The sequence below is a fragment of the Myiozetetes cayanensis genome, unplaced genomic scaffold, assembly GCF_022539395.1.
Source record: "Myiozetetes cayanensis isolate MyiCay16 unplaced genomic scaffold, myiCay2020 scf1, whole genome shotgun sequence".
Lineage (NCBI taxonomy): Eukaryota > Metazoa > Chordata > Aves > Passeriformes > Tyrannidae > Myiozetetes > Myiozetetes cayanensis.
This window is the reverse complement of record NW_026086604.1, coordinates 95,461,253-95,478,649: the sequence shown is the minus strand read 5'-3', so window position 1 is coordinate 95,478,649 and position 17,397 is coordinate 95,461,253. Positions and strand designations below refer to the sequence as shown.

General features: G+C 39.6%; 1 protein-coding gene across 11 annotated transcripts in view; it reads left to right on the top strand.

Moving 5' to 3' along the window:
• The window catches only part of TNS3 (tensin 3), a 209,142-nt gene that overhangs the window by 176,777 nt on the left and 14,968 nt on the right, over positions 1–17,397 (top strand). For all 11 annotated transcript variants that reach the window (XM_050307116.1, XM_050307125.1, XM_050307109.1 and 8 more), the window contains 4 exons: positions 9,681–9,843; positions 12,053–12,696; positions 13,363–13,449; positions 16,149–16,277. In XM_050307116.1, coding sequence (XP_050163073.1) covers positions 9,681–9,843; positions 12,053–12,696; positions 13,363–13,449; positions 16,149–16,277 — 1,023 coding nt within the window. The remainder of the gene's footprint in view (positions 1–9,680; positions 9,844–12,052; positions 12,697–13,362; positions 13,450–16,148; positions 16,278–17,397) is intronic.

Here is a 17,397-nt window from a genome sequence, read left to right as displayed (position 1 = left end):
GCAGACATTTTACTCTCTCTTCTTAAGAGGTGCTTGGTTTTTCCATGCATTCGGCCTGAGAAAGTATTACTATTCATTTTGAAAGTACCAATTTACATACTTCTAATTCCTAGGTTCTTTATTTTCTGCTCTAAAACTATTGCAATTTATTTTACAATTTAATGAAAATTGACATATTCAACAGTGCAAATAACTGAAATTCCATTATGAGATAAACCATGATAAGAATGGAACTGTCTGTCTCTAAAGCCACTCCACTAATTTGCTGTGAAAACTTAGTGTGGGCATGTTAATAACTGTGTTCTAATAATTTTGTTGGATTTGGATTTTTAAATCAGTGAATGATCTGCACTGTACTTAAAGGCAGAATAGTAGTGTTCTTGTTTAGGCGTTATATATTGATAGTGTGTCTCCTAAAAGAGTGTTTTAATAAATGTCACATCTTTCGTTTGCATGTGATCTGGATGACCTGAGGACATGCCTCTGAAGCTGATTTGCATTCCTAAAACAACAGAGCTATGCTTACAGTGAATAGCAGAGCATCTATAAAGATCTTTTAAAATACATGAGAAGACATGTGCAACTGATAGCTTTAGTCTCTGGGGAAGTTTTTTGTTTTTGTTTTTTTTTTTCTGATATTCTTTGGGAAAATAAAAAGAATTAGTATAAGAAAGTTCTTCAGAAAGCATGATAAGGGTTTTACTGCTTTGAAGATGCTGTATTGCAAATTCTGTTCAGCAGATAGGAGTTTTTTGTATTTTGGTATTTGACTGAGTGCATGATTCCAAGTTATCTGTAAAATAGTCTGGCTATTTCCTCAGTAGAAAAGAAGTCAGATCATATAATCTTAAGGGCAGGGACTGTGGGTGGGGGAGAGTGGGGTCTGGTAAATCATCCTTTTGATTCTTATCCCCCTGCAGAAGGGGCAGAGGGTAAGTGCAGTTAATTCTGTCATCCTGTGGTTGCCTGGAGATAAGTTGACCCCTGGCATAGCTTCAGAGTCTGCATTTGGTTGTTACTGGCAGGAGCCTCTGTGGACAGTTAGGGAACACAGGAATGTCGCAGAGCGCTCCCACTCATGCATCTTGCCAGCAGGCCAGAATCTCTGAAGTGCTAGCCTTCCTCACCCAGTGCTTGCTGGGGAGGGCTGCTGTGCCAAGGATTATTTCCTCAAGGGGCGACATGGATGATTTACAGCCCTCTTAAGGCATAAGGCAAGAATGATTTTTTAAATTCTAAATACGTTTGAAAGGTTCCCAAAATACAGTGAATGCTTTCTAAAGGCACATAATAAATAATTGCATGAAGTTAAAAACCTTCTGTACTGCAGTGTAGATTACCTTTAATTATTAGCAAATTGTGTTCTACCTGTTGAATATGTTACTTCTTCCACCAAATAAATGTATTTGAGAAATATTTTACTGCCTCTCTCCAGATTTGTTGTTCTGTTCCCCAGATTGTCAGCCACCCCACTGTTGTATTTTCTGTAATATCCAAGCATGTAATACATATTCCATTGAGACTCTTCTTGGATGAAGCAACTGAAGCTAACCTTTCTTATTCAAAAAGGTTAATGCTTGGATGCTTGAGCTGCCATCTTCATAACTTCTCCAGGTTCAGCCTGACTGGTTACTTGCAAAGAGAGTTGATCCACTTAAAGGGGCATTAGCAGAATCTCCAAGCAATAGTATTTCTCTTTTCCTTCACAAGCATGAAAAAAATCCTGTTATATTCTATATGTTAGGTATTTGGTGGCGTTTTGAAAAGTGTGGGAACCGCAGGTATCTTCGTGTTGGTACATGATTTTGGCTCTTGACATGTACTACTTCTAAATGAAAGGTGAAACTACTTATGTTGGATAGGATAGCATATACTGTACAAAAGAGATAATAAAGTTATTCCCTTCCATGGCATCTGAAATTGTAAAAGACAAGACCTTAATCATCTTTCACTGATTTCCACATGTACTGTGAAAAGAATGTTACAATGGGACCAAAATTGATGGATTTCATGTAAGGGAATAATTTGGTTCACCATATTTTTGTGAAATTGAAAGCAGAATCTAAGAAGTATACAAGGGGAAAGTTTCAGTGAAGTTAATATTGTTCGCAGACTGAATGAAAGCAAGAGAGAGTTTCAGTTTCTCTTACTAATTTTGGTACCTCTGCATTAGGGAAAGCAAGAGAGAGAGTGCAAAGGATAACCCATAAGAATCTTAACAATGCTAATGGACTGGGAAAGGTGTTAGTTTGTAAACTGGTTCAAGTGGACCATCTTGCAACCTCCTTTCTTCACATGCAGGGTTTTTAACTCTGTCCTTGTGCTTAGCTCCTTAGAGGTTGCTAAGGGTCTCTGTAGCTTCATCACTGCCAGTTCTGTTGTTAGCTACTGGAATGATTCTTTTTCAAGGGAGACAAATCTTTTGTCATGAATTCACTGTTGCTGGGGTTTCTGGCTTTTCGTTGTAGCATAAGCCTCTAAAGCTACTCCATGCTCACACTATGCAGTTGGAATTGTTTGGTTCTTTTCACTTTGTTCAGTCCAGTTAGCTGTCACTGAACATGTCATGTTAGTACCTCTCTTCTACTGAAGCTCTCTTGTTTTGTGCTTCAGTTTTTTATTCCAAACTGTGATTTTTTCAACTAATCTTTCCATCAGCATTTCTGTTCATGAAATACAAAAGGTCTTAGAAGAACTGCAGTTGTGCCTAGTATTGTTAGCTCTGTATTTTGCTTGTTGGGGTTTTTGTTACCTTGATAAAGCTTTTTCCACTTTTTCCTTTCTTAGATTTTAAGGTTTGGAAAGGAACACGTCTAAGCAAACTGCTTTCATAAAATGTGTTTAAGATCTTCATCTGCTACTTTTTGTCTTACTGATACAGTTCAAGCCATGGAGCCATCTACTGTGTCTCTAGACAGGTTTTTCTGATGTTTAGTGCTAAAGGGTAGGGTTTTATTCAGTCCTTGCTCTATCTTTCCTTATATGTGTAACATTTCAACTTTGAGTGAAGCCTAAATCTTCTGCATAGCATCCAGGTGAATGGCAGATTAAACATGCCTAATGAGTAATAAAAAGTAATATTGGGAAAGAGTTATCTTTTGACCCTTGGTCTCCTAGATAGGAATAAAATTGTATCAGCAGAGACTGTTAATTTAGAAATTTTACAGTTCCATAGATGTGGGAAGGAGAGATGAACAGCTTCAGCACTGAGAGGGAGCTTACATTAGCAGTAATGTAATCTCCAGATGGTAGTTGGAGCCATCTGAATGCCAAGCTGCAAAGTGCCATGGAGTTTTTGGTGAATACTGTGTGCTTTTTTCCAATGCATTTCAAAGGGAAGAAATCCTTAGCAGAATGCAACTATACAAAGCTGAAAAAATACTTCTACCGTGACCATCCAAAACCAAAAAATACTTCTCCTATGTAAAGAAGATAACAAAACCTCTTCCATTACATTCCTGTATGCCTTCAGTTCTGTCTTTGTAAACAAGTTTGTCAGGAAATCTGTGTAAAGGAATTGCCTCATTGGTTGTTAGTGTGAACAGTGAGAGGTGGAAGCGGAGGGACCTCTGAGTGTGTTGATAAGAAGAATGTTTCACAGCCATGTCTGTTGTGGCTTCTTGCTTACTTTAGAGCAGTATGGTTTTCTGTGTCCATTCAGCTTTTAGGCTAGCCTGAGGTTGTTGTGGAGTGTCCAGCCAAGGGTTTTGGCAGCGGAAAACTGACCTAAAGCTCCCTTTCCCCAAAAGATGTAACTGAGGGTCTTGACTGGAGTTTTCAAGACCATGTGATGCATGTCATCTTCTCAGAGAAAGGACTACAAAGTTGGAAATGTATGAGAAGCTACTAAAATAAAAGGTGTGATAATGGAATGACTGCTTTCACTTCTCTGCCATTGTTGGACCATTGTCTCCAAAGGTGTGAGCTGTTTTTGGCCTTCAGCTGCTACAAGAAAGGAAAAGGAGTATTTTTACTTATCTTTTATCTAGACCATAGTGTGGATTAGTCCACTCTGGTTTTTTGGGGTTTTTTCCACTTAATCTGTTAAAATAAAAAAGTGAAAGGAATCTACCAAAAATCTATTTTAACAGATTAAGGGGATTAATATACAGGTTAATCTGTAACATCTTACTTTGTATAACTGTGTCCTAGGCATATCCAGGAGTTTTGGCTTACACCTGAAAGAGGCCTGCAACTTTTATGAAGTATTTGCCCTTTGCTGCCAAGCAGAAGAGTGAACTGGATATTTTTCTACCTTGCATGTTGGCACAGTAGTATCCTTTTTGTTCCTGAATGTCGCTTTTCAGTAGTGTATGGTGCAAAGAGTCCAGTTCCTCTCTCAGGTCCTGCCTGTAAAGTTGATGAGCAGTGGTAGTAAATGTAGGTCTGACCTGACTGCATGAAGAGACACAAACATGAATGATCCTGGCTTTGTCATGTCAGTTCTTGAAGCAGGGAGCTGCACTTTTGCATTCTCAGTGTTTCCACAGCTATAGATGGCATGGTAGGGGCCTGAACCAAGCAGCACCAATCCTTTGCCAGGGTAGTTCATGCCATGCATGTAGAAATCCTGTGGAAGCGAAGAGTTTGCAGCATTACTGATTCTGTGAGATAAAGGGTTAAAAGCTGGCCACTGAGTGTGGACTCTGCATCAGACAATAGAAAGGACATAGCTGAAATATTCCACAGGCTTGTTTCTAATTGAAGTATAAACAAAGCCGCTTTCTTGGGAAAGTGCCTTTCAGATATACTTGTTTCTAGCCTGGGAAGAGTTGTACAAAGTTTGTGTTCTTTCTACAGATGACATGCCTGGCTGCCAGTGGCCTTTCACTCTTCGTTTAGTATTTTGCACTTGTGAAAATGAGGGGTTAAATGTTGCGTTTGTGAACATGACAGCAGTCCTTCTCTCATGCAGTGTAATGTGCTCTAAAGGTAATAGCAACAATCCAAGGCCTGAAACAGAGAAGAAACAAGCCTTGGTCTATTTCTTCAAGGAAGTGCTGTGGAATAAGGAGCTGAATTTGCTGTGTATATCCTTTAGATTAACTCTTACACACATATTTGAGATGGCATTAGAGTGGGAGGAGATTTTAAGCTATTTCAGGAGTGCCACTCCCCTTCCTGCCCCCAGGCTCTTGGTAACTGTTTTCTGGAGGCTCCCCTATGTAGTCTGGTATCAGAGGAACAGACATAAAGGCACTGAAGACAAGCAAGCATATGGAGTTAAGCTTGTGATCATAATTCCTATGCCTGCATTGACCTCTCCTGTACTGTAATGGAATCATCTCATCCTGCAGTGTCATCTCTCCCTGCAGATGCAGGGAGGCATCTGCGTGTTCATGTGCAGAAATGAGATGTTAGTTGCACTTCTAATACTTTGTCTTACGGATGCTAATCTCTGGACATTCATCTGCTTTTAGCCTAGTTAAACATGTGTGTCTGGGGAGACTCCAGTAGTTTTCAGACATACAGCATCAATTTGACCAACTGAACTAATTGGCTTTTTCTCTTTCTCTTGAAATTGTTACTCAAAGCTTGACATCAGTTTTTATAATAATTGGGTAAACAGTCAATATTTGTGTATTGTACATGTGTGTAAACAAGCACTCATATCAGTAGGAATATGGCCTAAATCATGGGTTTATGCAGCCAGCTTTTCTGACTGTGTTTCCACCAGCACAAGGATGAATGTAATGTGGTGATCTAGTAGATAAGACAGAGATTTAGATTTCTCTAGCTTTTCCACACTGCACACATTTCTATTAATTTTTAAAAATTCATTTTTATGGCTGTTGTGGACATACTTAAGTAATGAGTATAGTAAAAGGCAGTGTTGCACTTTTCTGTTTCCCTCATCCAGTTAAATGTTTGTTCTTTACAGTATGTGTGCTATGTGAGGAATTCAGATGATTAATAGTCAGGACACTGATTTGCAGATTTTTCTTATCTTAGACATTTCTTTTAAGTACCTTGCACGCTCCTACCAGGCTCTGCCCTGAATTGAAGGAAAACCAAGATTTGTTTAGGCTTGTTTCAGTGGCCTTCCTCCTTTTTACGTTTTAAAGATTTCTATGTGAAAAGTTGCATTAGTGTTGTCTTAGCTCTTGGTAGGAATAGAATTGTTTACAGGTTTGTTTTGTTTTGTTTGGGGTATTGTTTATTTTTTTATTTTCTTCCCACCCTCCCCCCTCTCAATCTTTGAAAGTGCATCAACTCTAGAGACAGTAATTAAAGATTGTTTCATCTGTGATTGTCTTTTTGGATTCCAGTTGAGGACTGTGTGTTGAGGTCAACAGGACTGTTCAGGTGTATGAAGCTATTCAGATGCAGGGGCATTTGTAGTATCAGCGCATGGCTTTTTCTGTTGTAGAAAGTAGTGGTATTGAGCCTGGGCTTATGTGAATAGGTGTTGACTTTTTTTTTAGACTAATCCAGAATAATTAAATATAATCCTCGTTGGAGCTTGACTGGTCATTTAAATGTACCTGTAAAGAATAGGATGAAACTGTAGCTGTATAAAGCTCTTCAGTAATAGCATCCTTATTATTCCTCATCCAAATGCATCTCTTTAACTATATCCTTTACTATTTATGTCCAGTACCATTACGTTGAATGTATTTCAGATTCCATTCAGTTTGAGAACAGTTACTCTGGTGCTCTTTGCAAGCTTTAAAAAAATAATTTACAGTTGCTTTACGTTTGTGTCTCTGTGGTGTGCATAAACTCATACCTGAAAACTGCAGCTACACAGGTGTCATGGTTTGACCCCAGCCAGCAACTAAGCACCACTCACTCCCCCACATAGGACTGGGAAGAGAACTGGAAGGGTAAAAGCCAGAAAACTTGTGGATTGACATAAAGACAGTTTAATAGGGAAAGCAAAAGCTGCACACACAAGCAAAGCAAAACAAAGAACTAATCACTGCTTCCCTTGGGCAGGCAGGTGTTCAGTCATCCCCAGGAGAGCAGGGCCCCATCATGTGTAAACTTGGGAGGACAAATGCCATCAATCCAGATGTGCCCCCTTCCTCCTTCTTCCCCCTGCTTTATATTCTGAGCATGATGTATGGTCTGGAATACCTCTCTGGTCAGTTTGGGTCACTTGTTCCGACCATGTCTCCTCCCAACCACCCATCTATACCTCAAACTTCCTTACCAGCGTGGCAGTATGAAAACCACAAAAAACCTTGGGTCTGTGTAAGCCCTGCTCAGCAATAACAAAAACATCTCTGTATTAGCAACCTTGCGTTCAGCACAAATCCAAACCATAGCCCCATACTTGCCACTGTGAAGAAAGTTAACGCTATCCCAGCCAAAATGAGCACAACAGATAACTAAACCTGGTGCTGCTCTGTGCTGCTAAACTGCCTTTCAACCCCACTACTGTCCTTTTCTCCTCACGTGAGCAGAAGAGTTAGAAGACTGGCTCATGCGCATTCATTCCTTTCCATCCGGTTTTTATACTCAGTAAAAATATACCCCTGAGCCTTCTCTTCTCAAGGCTGAACAGTCACAGCTCTCTTAACCCCTGCTCCTATAAAAGATGTTCCAGGCCCAGTGATGGTTCAGGCATCTCTCTGACCTTGCACTGGACTTGTTCAAGCAAGTCCCTGTCTCTGTGTACGGAGGAGCACATAAATGGGCCCGAACTTCATTTATGGCCTCATTAATGTTAAGCAGAGAGGAAAGATCACCTCCCTAGACCTGCTGGCAACACTTTGTGAGGCAGTCCGGGGTACTGTTGATCATCTTTGCCATGGGGTTGTATTGCTAACTCATGGTCATCTTACTGTCCATGAGGATCCCCAGGTCTTTCTCTGGAGAACTGTCTCCAGCCAGCCGGCCCCCAGCATGTACTGGTGCTTGGGATTTTGTCCTTGTTGAATTTAAGATTTCTCTTGGCCTATTTCTCCCACTTCTAAATGGCAGCTCAACCATCTGGTTTGTCAAGTCACTCCTCACAGTTTTCTGTTTGCAAACTTGATGATGAAACTTGATCCCATAGTCCAGGTTGTTAATGAAGGTGTTGAAGTGTATTGGTCCTGGTATTAGCCCCTGGGTATAATGCTAGTGACTTGCCTTCTAGTGGATGTGGTGCAGCTGATTGCAAGCCTCTAGGCCTAGACGTTCAGTGAGTTTTTAGTAGATCTCACTGTCCACTTATCTAACCCTTGCTTGGTCAGAGTGTTTATGAGGATATTATAGAAGACCATGATAAAAGGCTTACTGAAGTCAAGATAAAGAACATCCACTGCTCTTCCCTTAGCCACTAAGCTAGTCAGTTTATTGAAGAAGGTTATCTTAGTGGATAAGCATGATTTCACCTTCATAAATCTACCTGGACAACTCTCAATCATCTTCTTTTCCACGATATGTTTGGAATTTGTTTCCAGGTTTAGTTACTCCATCACCTTCACAGAGACTGAGGTTAGACTAGTCACGCCTGCAGTACCCTGGATTACCCTTCATACCTTTCTTGAAGATATGAGTGATGCGTGCTCTCTTCCAGTCTTTAGGAATCTCTCCCAATCGTTGAGACCTTTTAAAGATTATTGAGAATGGCCTGGAAGTGGAATCAACCAGCTCCCTCAGCTCTTGTGTGTACAACCTATCAGGTTCCAATAGACTGAAATTGTCCAGTTTGTTTTAGTGCTCCTTTGCTTAGTCCTCCACTGAAGGTACATTTTGATCTAGATTTTTCCTGTGGTCTCGAGGGCTTGAGGTTCCCGAAGGCCTATCTTACTGGTAAAGACTGATACGAAGAAGGTTGTGAGTACCTCAGTGTGTTCTGTGCCTTTATCCACCAGATCCCCTGCCTCATTCAGCAAGTGAGCTGAATGGGCAGGCTGAATTAATACCCAAACATTGTGAGATTCTCCAAACCATGCTGCTGCTCAGTTGTTCCATCTCCCCCTTCCCTCTGCAGTGGGCTGGAGAGGAGAATTAGAGTCCCAAAAGGTGAAGATCATAGGTTTAGATAAGAACAATTTACTGGAAACAGCAATGAGATAAGAAAATGAACAGTAACAGCAACAATATTAATAACAAGAGTGTACAAAAGAGAGAGTGAGTCACATGCAAAAATGCTCACTGGGGAGCTTTGTCTGACCCAGCTGCAGCCATGCCACCCTGACTGCTCCCTTTGGCTTTGAACTGGTACCATCCCACTGCTCCCTCCACCATTCTTACTTGACTGGAAGGAACCCCTACTCCCTGGAAGAGACTCCCTTCCCCCTACCCCTGGCAGTGACCTGAGGTGGTATTAATAGGAGGTAGAATAACCTCCAGGTTCTAGCCATGTGCCCTTCTGGCTACTGCAAAAACCCTGTCCTGGCCGGAACCAAGATAGTCAATTTCCTGTCGCTCTGCTGTTCAAGTGCAGATGGTGTGCATAGTACCCAGGATACTTGACTAGATGTACCTGATTAACACTGTGGACTGTGGAATGCAAAACATCTTGGAACAGATGGGTCCATTCTCGTGTGGGGAATGTATGCTGGAGAACTGGTCAAACAGTTTGAGTGTTGCAATTCTGTAATCTTTATTCCATACGCCACTTGACCTGCTGGATGTTTTCAGCGATCAGCATAATTTTGTGAAGTAACTTGTTAGTGCTCAAACACACTCTTCAAATGCATGTGGTTTTAAAATTTGCTTTTACGTTTTTTTTTTTGCCACAGAATCTCAAAGTTACATGGAAGCCATTAACCACTCTATGGTGATGTCTGACAGCACTAATCCTTCTTTGCTGAGGGCCAACATGCAGATGGATCTCTCCTTTCAGCGCTGTTTTACATCTTCATGTACTGTTTCAAGTAGCAGTGCTATCCCAGGGGCAGAAAGGTAGGAAAAGATCCCCCTACTTTTTTCTTTAGTTCTTATAACTATAGTTCCCAGCCAAGACATTATGCTTGCATCTTCATTGCAGAGCATTTGTCTAGGGACTTGAGTTTGGTTGTGACATTTAATGTTGATATTGTCCACCAGCTGGAATTTGCCACAGATATTACTTATATGTCAGGGACACAATTAGCTTTGAAGATACAGAGGAAGACAAAAATAATAGGATTTTATAGCTCAGTTATGTTATGTACTAGCACAAGCTCATATATGTTTTTCTGTGTGCTTAATCAGAATCTCTAATGGTTTACTGAAAACCATTTCATAAAATTTCACATTGGTATATGAGAGAAAGAGAGCCCTCTTCTTGCTGCGTGTTTTTAGTCAGTAAAATGTCAGTTGGTTTGTTTTGGTAGTGTATGGCTGACTCCCTTACTACTGCTCAGCAGGCTTAGAAATTTTATTATTTTATAATTGTATTGTGGTAAACTTGTAGGGCTCTGGACCAGAGCTTGAATAGTATGAATTTACAAAGTAGTCGTTGTCCAGAGGATCTTAGAGAATAAGCTGAGAAATGACAAGAAACAGCAAGCAAAGAGTCTCTGGCTACTGTTTGAAGATTCAGAACACCATAACAATAATCATAAGTCATTAGTTGTGCCCTATATTTACTTAATAAACAAGGTGGTATGTTACACCTGATGAGGTTACCTTCTCTATCACTATGCATCAATATTCCTTTATGGCTAATTATCCTATTCTTGTTCTTGGCTATTTGGTTGCTTTTTTGCAGTAAGTATTTGGGAATGCTGTTGTTTGGTGTGTCAGACTCTCAGTGAGTACTTTAAGTTTGTTGTCATCTATTTATCTTTTATTTATCTTCCAATATAATTAGTTCAATTTTCAATGAGTACTGAGACTGTGAAAGAATATTTTGGTTTTGTGGTTACAAATGTGAATCATAAAACTGAGAAAAGCATGTTGCTGTTTGCTGCAGAGGATGCAATGTAACAAATAAGTGGATATATATTAAAAGCTTATCAGACAATGCAGTTATTATCAAGTTTACATTCCTACTTCAGACTTTAGCGAGAAAATGTTGTTCCCTTCTTTCAAAGTATTTTTTCTGTCATTTTTCATTTCATCCAGCAGATAGCTACAGCTGTTGGGGTTTTTTTCTTGCAGTGATGTCGTCTTCCATTTGTTTCCATTCCATTTCTTTATGGCCCTTCTACTTTGAGCTGTTCAAATCTACTGGTATCCATGTCCACAGTTCCATTTTAATTAAATATCCTTTCCTTTTTAATATATATCTTATATCAGCTCTTTCCCCCTTGCATTTCACAATGAGTTTGTTCCCTCTAGTTTTTATAATATTAGTAATATTTTCCAGCTACAGTCTAAGGACATTCATTTTTAGAAGCAAGGAGACAGCTTAAACTTTTATCGGATGATTTCATCAGAAGCTCAGTTTGTCTTGTTTGGAAGGAATTTTTATTTATTTTTCACTTGAATAGGTAGATTTGCTACCCAGTAAAAAAATCTAATGTTTACTGTTGAAATATTTAATTCTAATTCTATAAATCAAAATTATTCCATTGTGAAATAAATCAACGGTTGGACCTGCCTCATTTTTTAAATATAAATTGTATTAAAAGGAACCTGATCTGCAAGATGGGCCTTGTGAACTGTGTTGTGTTGTGGTGGTGGTTTGTGTTTTTGGGTTTTTTTTTGTGGTTTTTTGGGGTTTTTTTGTTCGTTTGTTTTTGTTTTGTTTTTTGTTTTTTTTGTGTGTGTGGTTTTTTTGTGTGGTTTTTTTTTGTTTGTTTCTTTGTTGTTGTTGTAACAAGTAACCCTCTCAAATAGGGAGAAGGCGAAGTATTTTTAACTGTCATTGATTTGATGGACTGTTCTATGGTGCAAACTCAGAAACTATCCCATCAACATGGCTAGTGGAGGGTGAGATAAGTAGAACATAGTAACCTACACTGAAGAAATGAGTGTCAGGGTGAGAGTGGAATCCCTTGATCCGGCTGCATTACTTGGTCCAGCATGTTTTCAAAGAGCACTCTGAGGTATTGTCCTGGGTGTGGTGTTTCATTGCTTTCAGTGATTGCTGAAGTATGGGTTGTACAGTGACATTTTAAAAGAATGATTTGGCTGTTGTTTTATTTTTATGTTCAGCTTTTGGTTTTTTTTTTTTTTTTGACAGCTCTTCTGCAACAGAACGTCTTTGGCTTGAAAGCAGCCCTACAGCTTCCCTATCACCTCAGTTTTCAATGGGAAACACCAGGCAGCCAGGAGGTTACCTTCTGCCCTCTGAATTTTCAAATGCCGTGCAAGACATCTCTCTCTTGTCTCATTTCCAAACTCCAGGACTGCAAATGGTCACCCTGAGCAACGTGGAGAATTCACCAGCAGAACCACAGCAAGAACATGCTATCAGTAGCAGTGCCCATGCCTGCCTGAGCTACAGGGAGCCTATCAGGGGCAGTAGCTCTCCTGGAGAGGAGCCACAAGCTACTTGCATAGTGAATGCTAGTACCTCTCCTAAATCCCTGAGCTCATCAGTGGCAAGTGCTGAGGAGAGTGACTTTTTGACACAAAACTTTCCTAGAGTGACCTCTGGGCACAACAGCCAGAACAGTGCAGTTCAGCAGCACTGTGGAGGGAACCTACGTGCTCAACCACCTCTTCCAGAGAAGAAGAGGTCCTCTGAAGGAGAACGTTCCTTTGCCTCCGTGTCACCTTCTTCAAGCGGCTTCTCTAGCCCTCACAGTGGAAGCACAATCAGCATTCCCTTCCCAAATGTCCTCCCAGATTTCTCAAAAATGTTAAGCCCTTCCCCAGTGCCAGGTAAGTTCTGCATCAGAGAAATTCAAAGTGCATTAGATTTTATATGAGTTTATAAAAAGCATTTAGGGGATTTTAAAAGTGGAAGTGAGAATGAAAGATAAGAGAGGGAAAAAAAAAAGCAGTGGAATGAAAATGGCACAGAGGACTTGAATGTTTGCAGTAAGTGGTGCCAGTTCACTGTCTTTGGATGTATTATTCAGAAAACAAGGATGCAGAGTTCTTCCTGCACTTCCTAGATGTCAGCCAAGAGCAGCCTACCTTTTCAACTGCCAAACTACAAGTGAGTAATGTGGAGTCCAATTTCTTTTAAAAAGGGCTGGCTTCTCTCTGCCCCTTTTAGACTTGTGTCAAGAATAGTTAAAAATTTAGATATGTGTTCACTGGGCCCTGTGGTGAGAAGTGTGTATTTAATACAGCTCTAGAACTATTAGGGTTATTAATATTTTGTGGATTTTGCAAAATGAAGCTTCAAACATGCTTTCAGAATCTTAGTGTGGTTTAGCTTATATCTTACTATATTTTCTGGTTCTAAAACAGCTCAGTGCCTTTAAATTGTCCTAATGATGAGATTTTTTGAGTAATTAAGGTGATTGGACATTAGAAAGAAAAGTAAAAATGCTTTTGTATTTAAAACATTTCTTGACTTTTTCCCCTTTTATTTTACAGAAAACACAGCTGATAAATATGTGACTGTTAAATTTGTTCAGGATACATCTAAGTTCTGGTATAAGCCCGATATTTCACGAGAACAAGGTATATCAACTGATACGTATTCTGGTATATCCATTCACAGAAAAGCTAGTTGGTGAAATCTCGTTAAGTTTTTTTGATACATCCTTGATGTTTAAAAGAAATATAAAACCTAGAAGGGCCACAGACAACCTCACTTAATTTCTTTGGTTGAAAGGCTGAATCTGAGTGTGGAGGGCAGTCAAATAGTCCTTAAAAAATATCCAGTTAATCGGACAAATCATTAACCTAACTGAATTAACTATGAAGTGATTTAGATCTGCCTGTGGTAGATGTTGCAAACATCCTTTACTGAGAAGCTCCAGATTTTGGAAGGGCAGATAAGCATGAAGCAATACCAAGGAACTATCTGCTCTCAGAAACCTTTTGAATATGTATGCTGTTCTGGCATGACCTCAGAATAATTTATTAGCTAGAAGTCATCACAAAAGCATCCTCATCTACTAGTCCTTCTGTAGCCTGAATTTCAGTTGCCAACTGCAGGTGACATAAATAATTTCTTGAAGGTCATGAAATAACACTTCCATGGAAGAACATCTCTATGATGTACAGTGCAGATACAGTACAATTATATGGAGATGCATTATTGAATGAGCTTTTATTACCTCTGTGGAAATGTATACTTAAAAGCACCTTGAGTACTGCATCCACCATACAGGAAGGACCTGTCAGAGTGAGTACAGAGGAGGGCCACCAGGTTAATTAGAGGGATGGAGCACCTCTCCTTTGAGGAAAGGCTAAGAGAATTTGGTTCGTTCAGCCTGAAAAAGAGAAGGTTTTGGAGTGACCTGAATTGCAGCCTTCTAGTACCTGAAAGGAGCCTACAAGAAAGATGGAGAGAGAGCATTTACAAGAGCATGTAGTGACAGGACAAGGCGTAATGGTTTAAAACTGAAAGAAAGTAGGTTTAGATTAGATATTAGGAAAAAATTCTCTACTGTGAGGGTGGAGAGACAATGGAACAGGCTGCCCAGAGAAGTTGTGGATGCCCCATCCATGGAAGTGTTTAAGGCCAGGTTGAATGGTGCTCTGATCTGATGAAAGATGGCCCTGTCTGCAGCAGGAGTGTTGGAAATATGTGATCTTTAAAATCCATTCCAACCCAGGCCATTCTGTGGTTCTGTGATTCTGTGATGCTATGAACTTCCATCTTGTCCCTTGAAACAGTGCATAAAGCAGCATGCTGGATGCTTTGCAAATGCAATTGGCCTGATGGTGCTTGTGTTCATACTGTAATGTTAAGCTAAACTGTATTGTGATTAATGAGTTATGGCAGGATCTTAAACTACAGGTTTTTAAATGGGCTTGTCAGAAAGGAAAAGCTACTAATTAGTTTTGCATTGAGAAGGATGTTCATACTAAACCAAAACTCTGTGAACTTCAGCTATTGGCAAACAATGAACTGCTGTGTCTGTCTAGTTATTAGGTTCTCAGATGGTGAGAATGCTGTTGTGTAGTGGTAAATATGCCCTCAATGGAATAAAGATCATAGAAAACAGAACATTAATTCATTTTTGGATGATGGTTTAGTGGTCCTTTCACTCCAATCCTCTTCCCCTTATCCTGCTTACCACCCACCCATAATGAGAAATGAGTCTTTAAAAGTACAGAATATTTCTGACTTGATGCACGTCCAGGGAGGGAAGTAGATCATGAAGGAATTTTAAATCTTAACTGCTTGAACAAATGAGATGAAAATCTTCCCAGCCTTCTAATATGCCTCTTTTCTTGAAGTAAAATTCCTTTTAAAAAGTGTTTTAAGATACTGTTGCTGAGGAGGGGGAGCATTTGTTATTTTTTTCTGTGTTTAATAGGATGTTGTTGTGACAAATTATTTCTGTGTATCTAGAAGTATCATGTGAGTACTGCTGAATTGCAAGGTTTTACGTATTCATCCTCATCCATTCATCTTTCTGATCCTAAGAAATTCTCAAAACAAACACAAGTATTTCTAAAAAGTTGGGGACTTGCGAAGCAGAGTACAAAAATTTTATTAAGATGAATCTTTAACTTTTTGTCTGTTTTCAAAATAAGTTTAAAATTTTGGGTGACTAGATTTCCAGCAGACTCATGCAAAACAACTGCAAGTTGCTGAGGAGGTCTTCATATCACACTCACAGAAGAGATCCCAGAATATAGATGTAAAATATTTCAATGCTTGGACAGTCAGAGAGCAAAATATTCACTTACATCCCTTCCTTTGCTTTAAAACTACTAAGGGAGTGAGACTGCTTTGCAGAGACAGAAACTTGGTGGTGAATGAAAACAAATCTGTTCTGCCTGTTGAAGCTGAATAGGAAGTGAAAAACAATGCTGTTTAGTTACCGTGGGAATTACAGGGAGCTATACAGTCTGTAACACTTTTAATAAGCTGACAAAATCTAACCAGAAATCAACTAGCTCTTGCACTGGTTGTAGGAATCCTGGTGGGACCTTAGCACCCTTCCCAGTTTAAAAATCAGTAGGGATCTGTACTTCAGGCTTCTTTAAAAGAAGTGTTTGTGAAATTTGGACAAGGTGTTTCCACTCAGGTCCCCCAGGTATGCTTGACTGTATTTCTGTTCTACAGCAATTGCTACAGAGAAAAGGATCTTATTTCCTGTAATCTTGTATTAATTATAGATTGGCAGTTCTGTACGTGTTGAGTCTGTGCATTGTACTTTAACTGTTTTTCTCTTTTTCTTTCATGGAATACCTTGCAGCCATTGCTGTTCTCAAGGACAAGGAACCTGGGTCATTCATTGTTCGAGACAGTCATTCTTTCCGGGGAGCCTATGGGCTAGCAATGAAAGTTGCTACACCACCTCCTTCTGTGCTGCAGTTAAAGAAAGGTACTTAAGGGCTTTTATATATTATTAAACAAGCCATACATAGTAGGAAGTCCTTATTACTGGGTAATAATCTGTTGGAATCTTCCCCTCTTCTCATAAGTGCAACTTGAATTGCAGGCTTCATTTGGTACCTTGTTAAATGCGACTGGTTAAGATGCCTGTTGTACTATACAGTTTCACCATGATTTGTAAATCTGTTCAGTGTGGCTGTGCATATGTTGTACCTTCTCAACCTAAAGGAAAATCAGTATCGTCTCAGCAATTAGTCCTCCCTAGCAATCAGAAGTCTGCATTTGATTCACAGACTACCATGTCAAGCTTTCACTTGGCTGGAGAGTTGAATATTTTTGACCCCAAAGTTCTATTTTCAGACAGCTCTACTTAAGATATAAATCTGAGGAGGTTCCCTAAGGAAAGATGGTAATTGTTTTAAAAGAAGTGTAAAATACACCCACTCTGCTGGTTTCAGTGCCTCCATCTGCCTGATAGTTGTGAAAGGTAAAATGAGAAGAACGTATAGAAATCATTAATTGATGTATGGAAACTCAGCCTCCAATATCTGTAGTGTTCTTGGCTCCATTTGTGCTACTGCAGGGATAGTGGAGTTATTTTTATTGCTACTGTTTTTCTTTTACAAAGCTTATTATGTTTCATTAGTACATTCTGATTGGTGAGCCAAGCAGCAGAGATCATAGGAAAGCAATGATTCGTAGAGTTGTTGTTATGGATGTGTAGTTTTGTCTGTTTTGGTTGGTTAGTTGGTTTGTTTGGCTGTTGGTTTGGGTTTTTTGGGTTTGGGTTTGCTTTCTGTGGGGCTAGGTTAGCAGCCCACCTCTATTGCATTAGCACTTTCAAATTTTGTTTCAATCTGGTATCTTGAAACAACTTTTAATAACAATTTGCCATGTAGTTCTTCCTTTATGGCTAATAAACATCAGCAGAACCACTTCAATGTCACAAAGACAGCAGAGGTTGATGATAGTTACAAGTACAGGAAGACAAGAAAGTTCAAACCCTGCCAACCCTTAAGAGACAGTTTATGTTGGTAGTACCACAGGCAGGTGAGACTAGCATTCTTCCACTTCTTACTTTGTGATTTTTAGCCTTTTTGATTTCCACT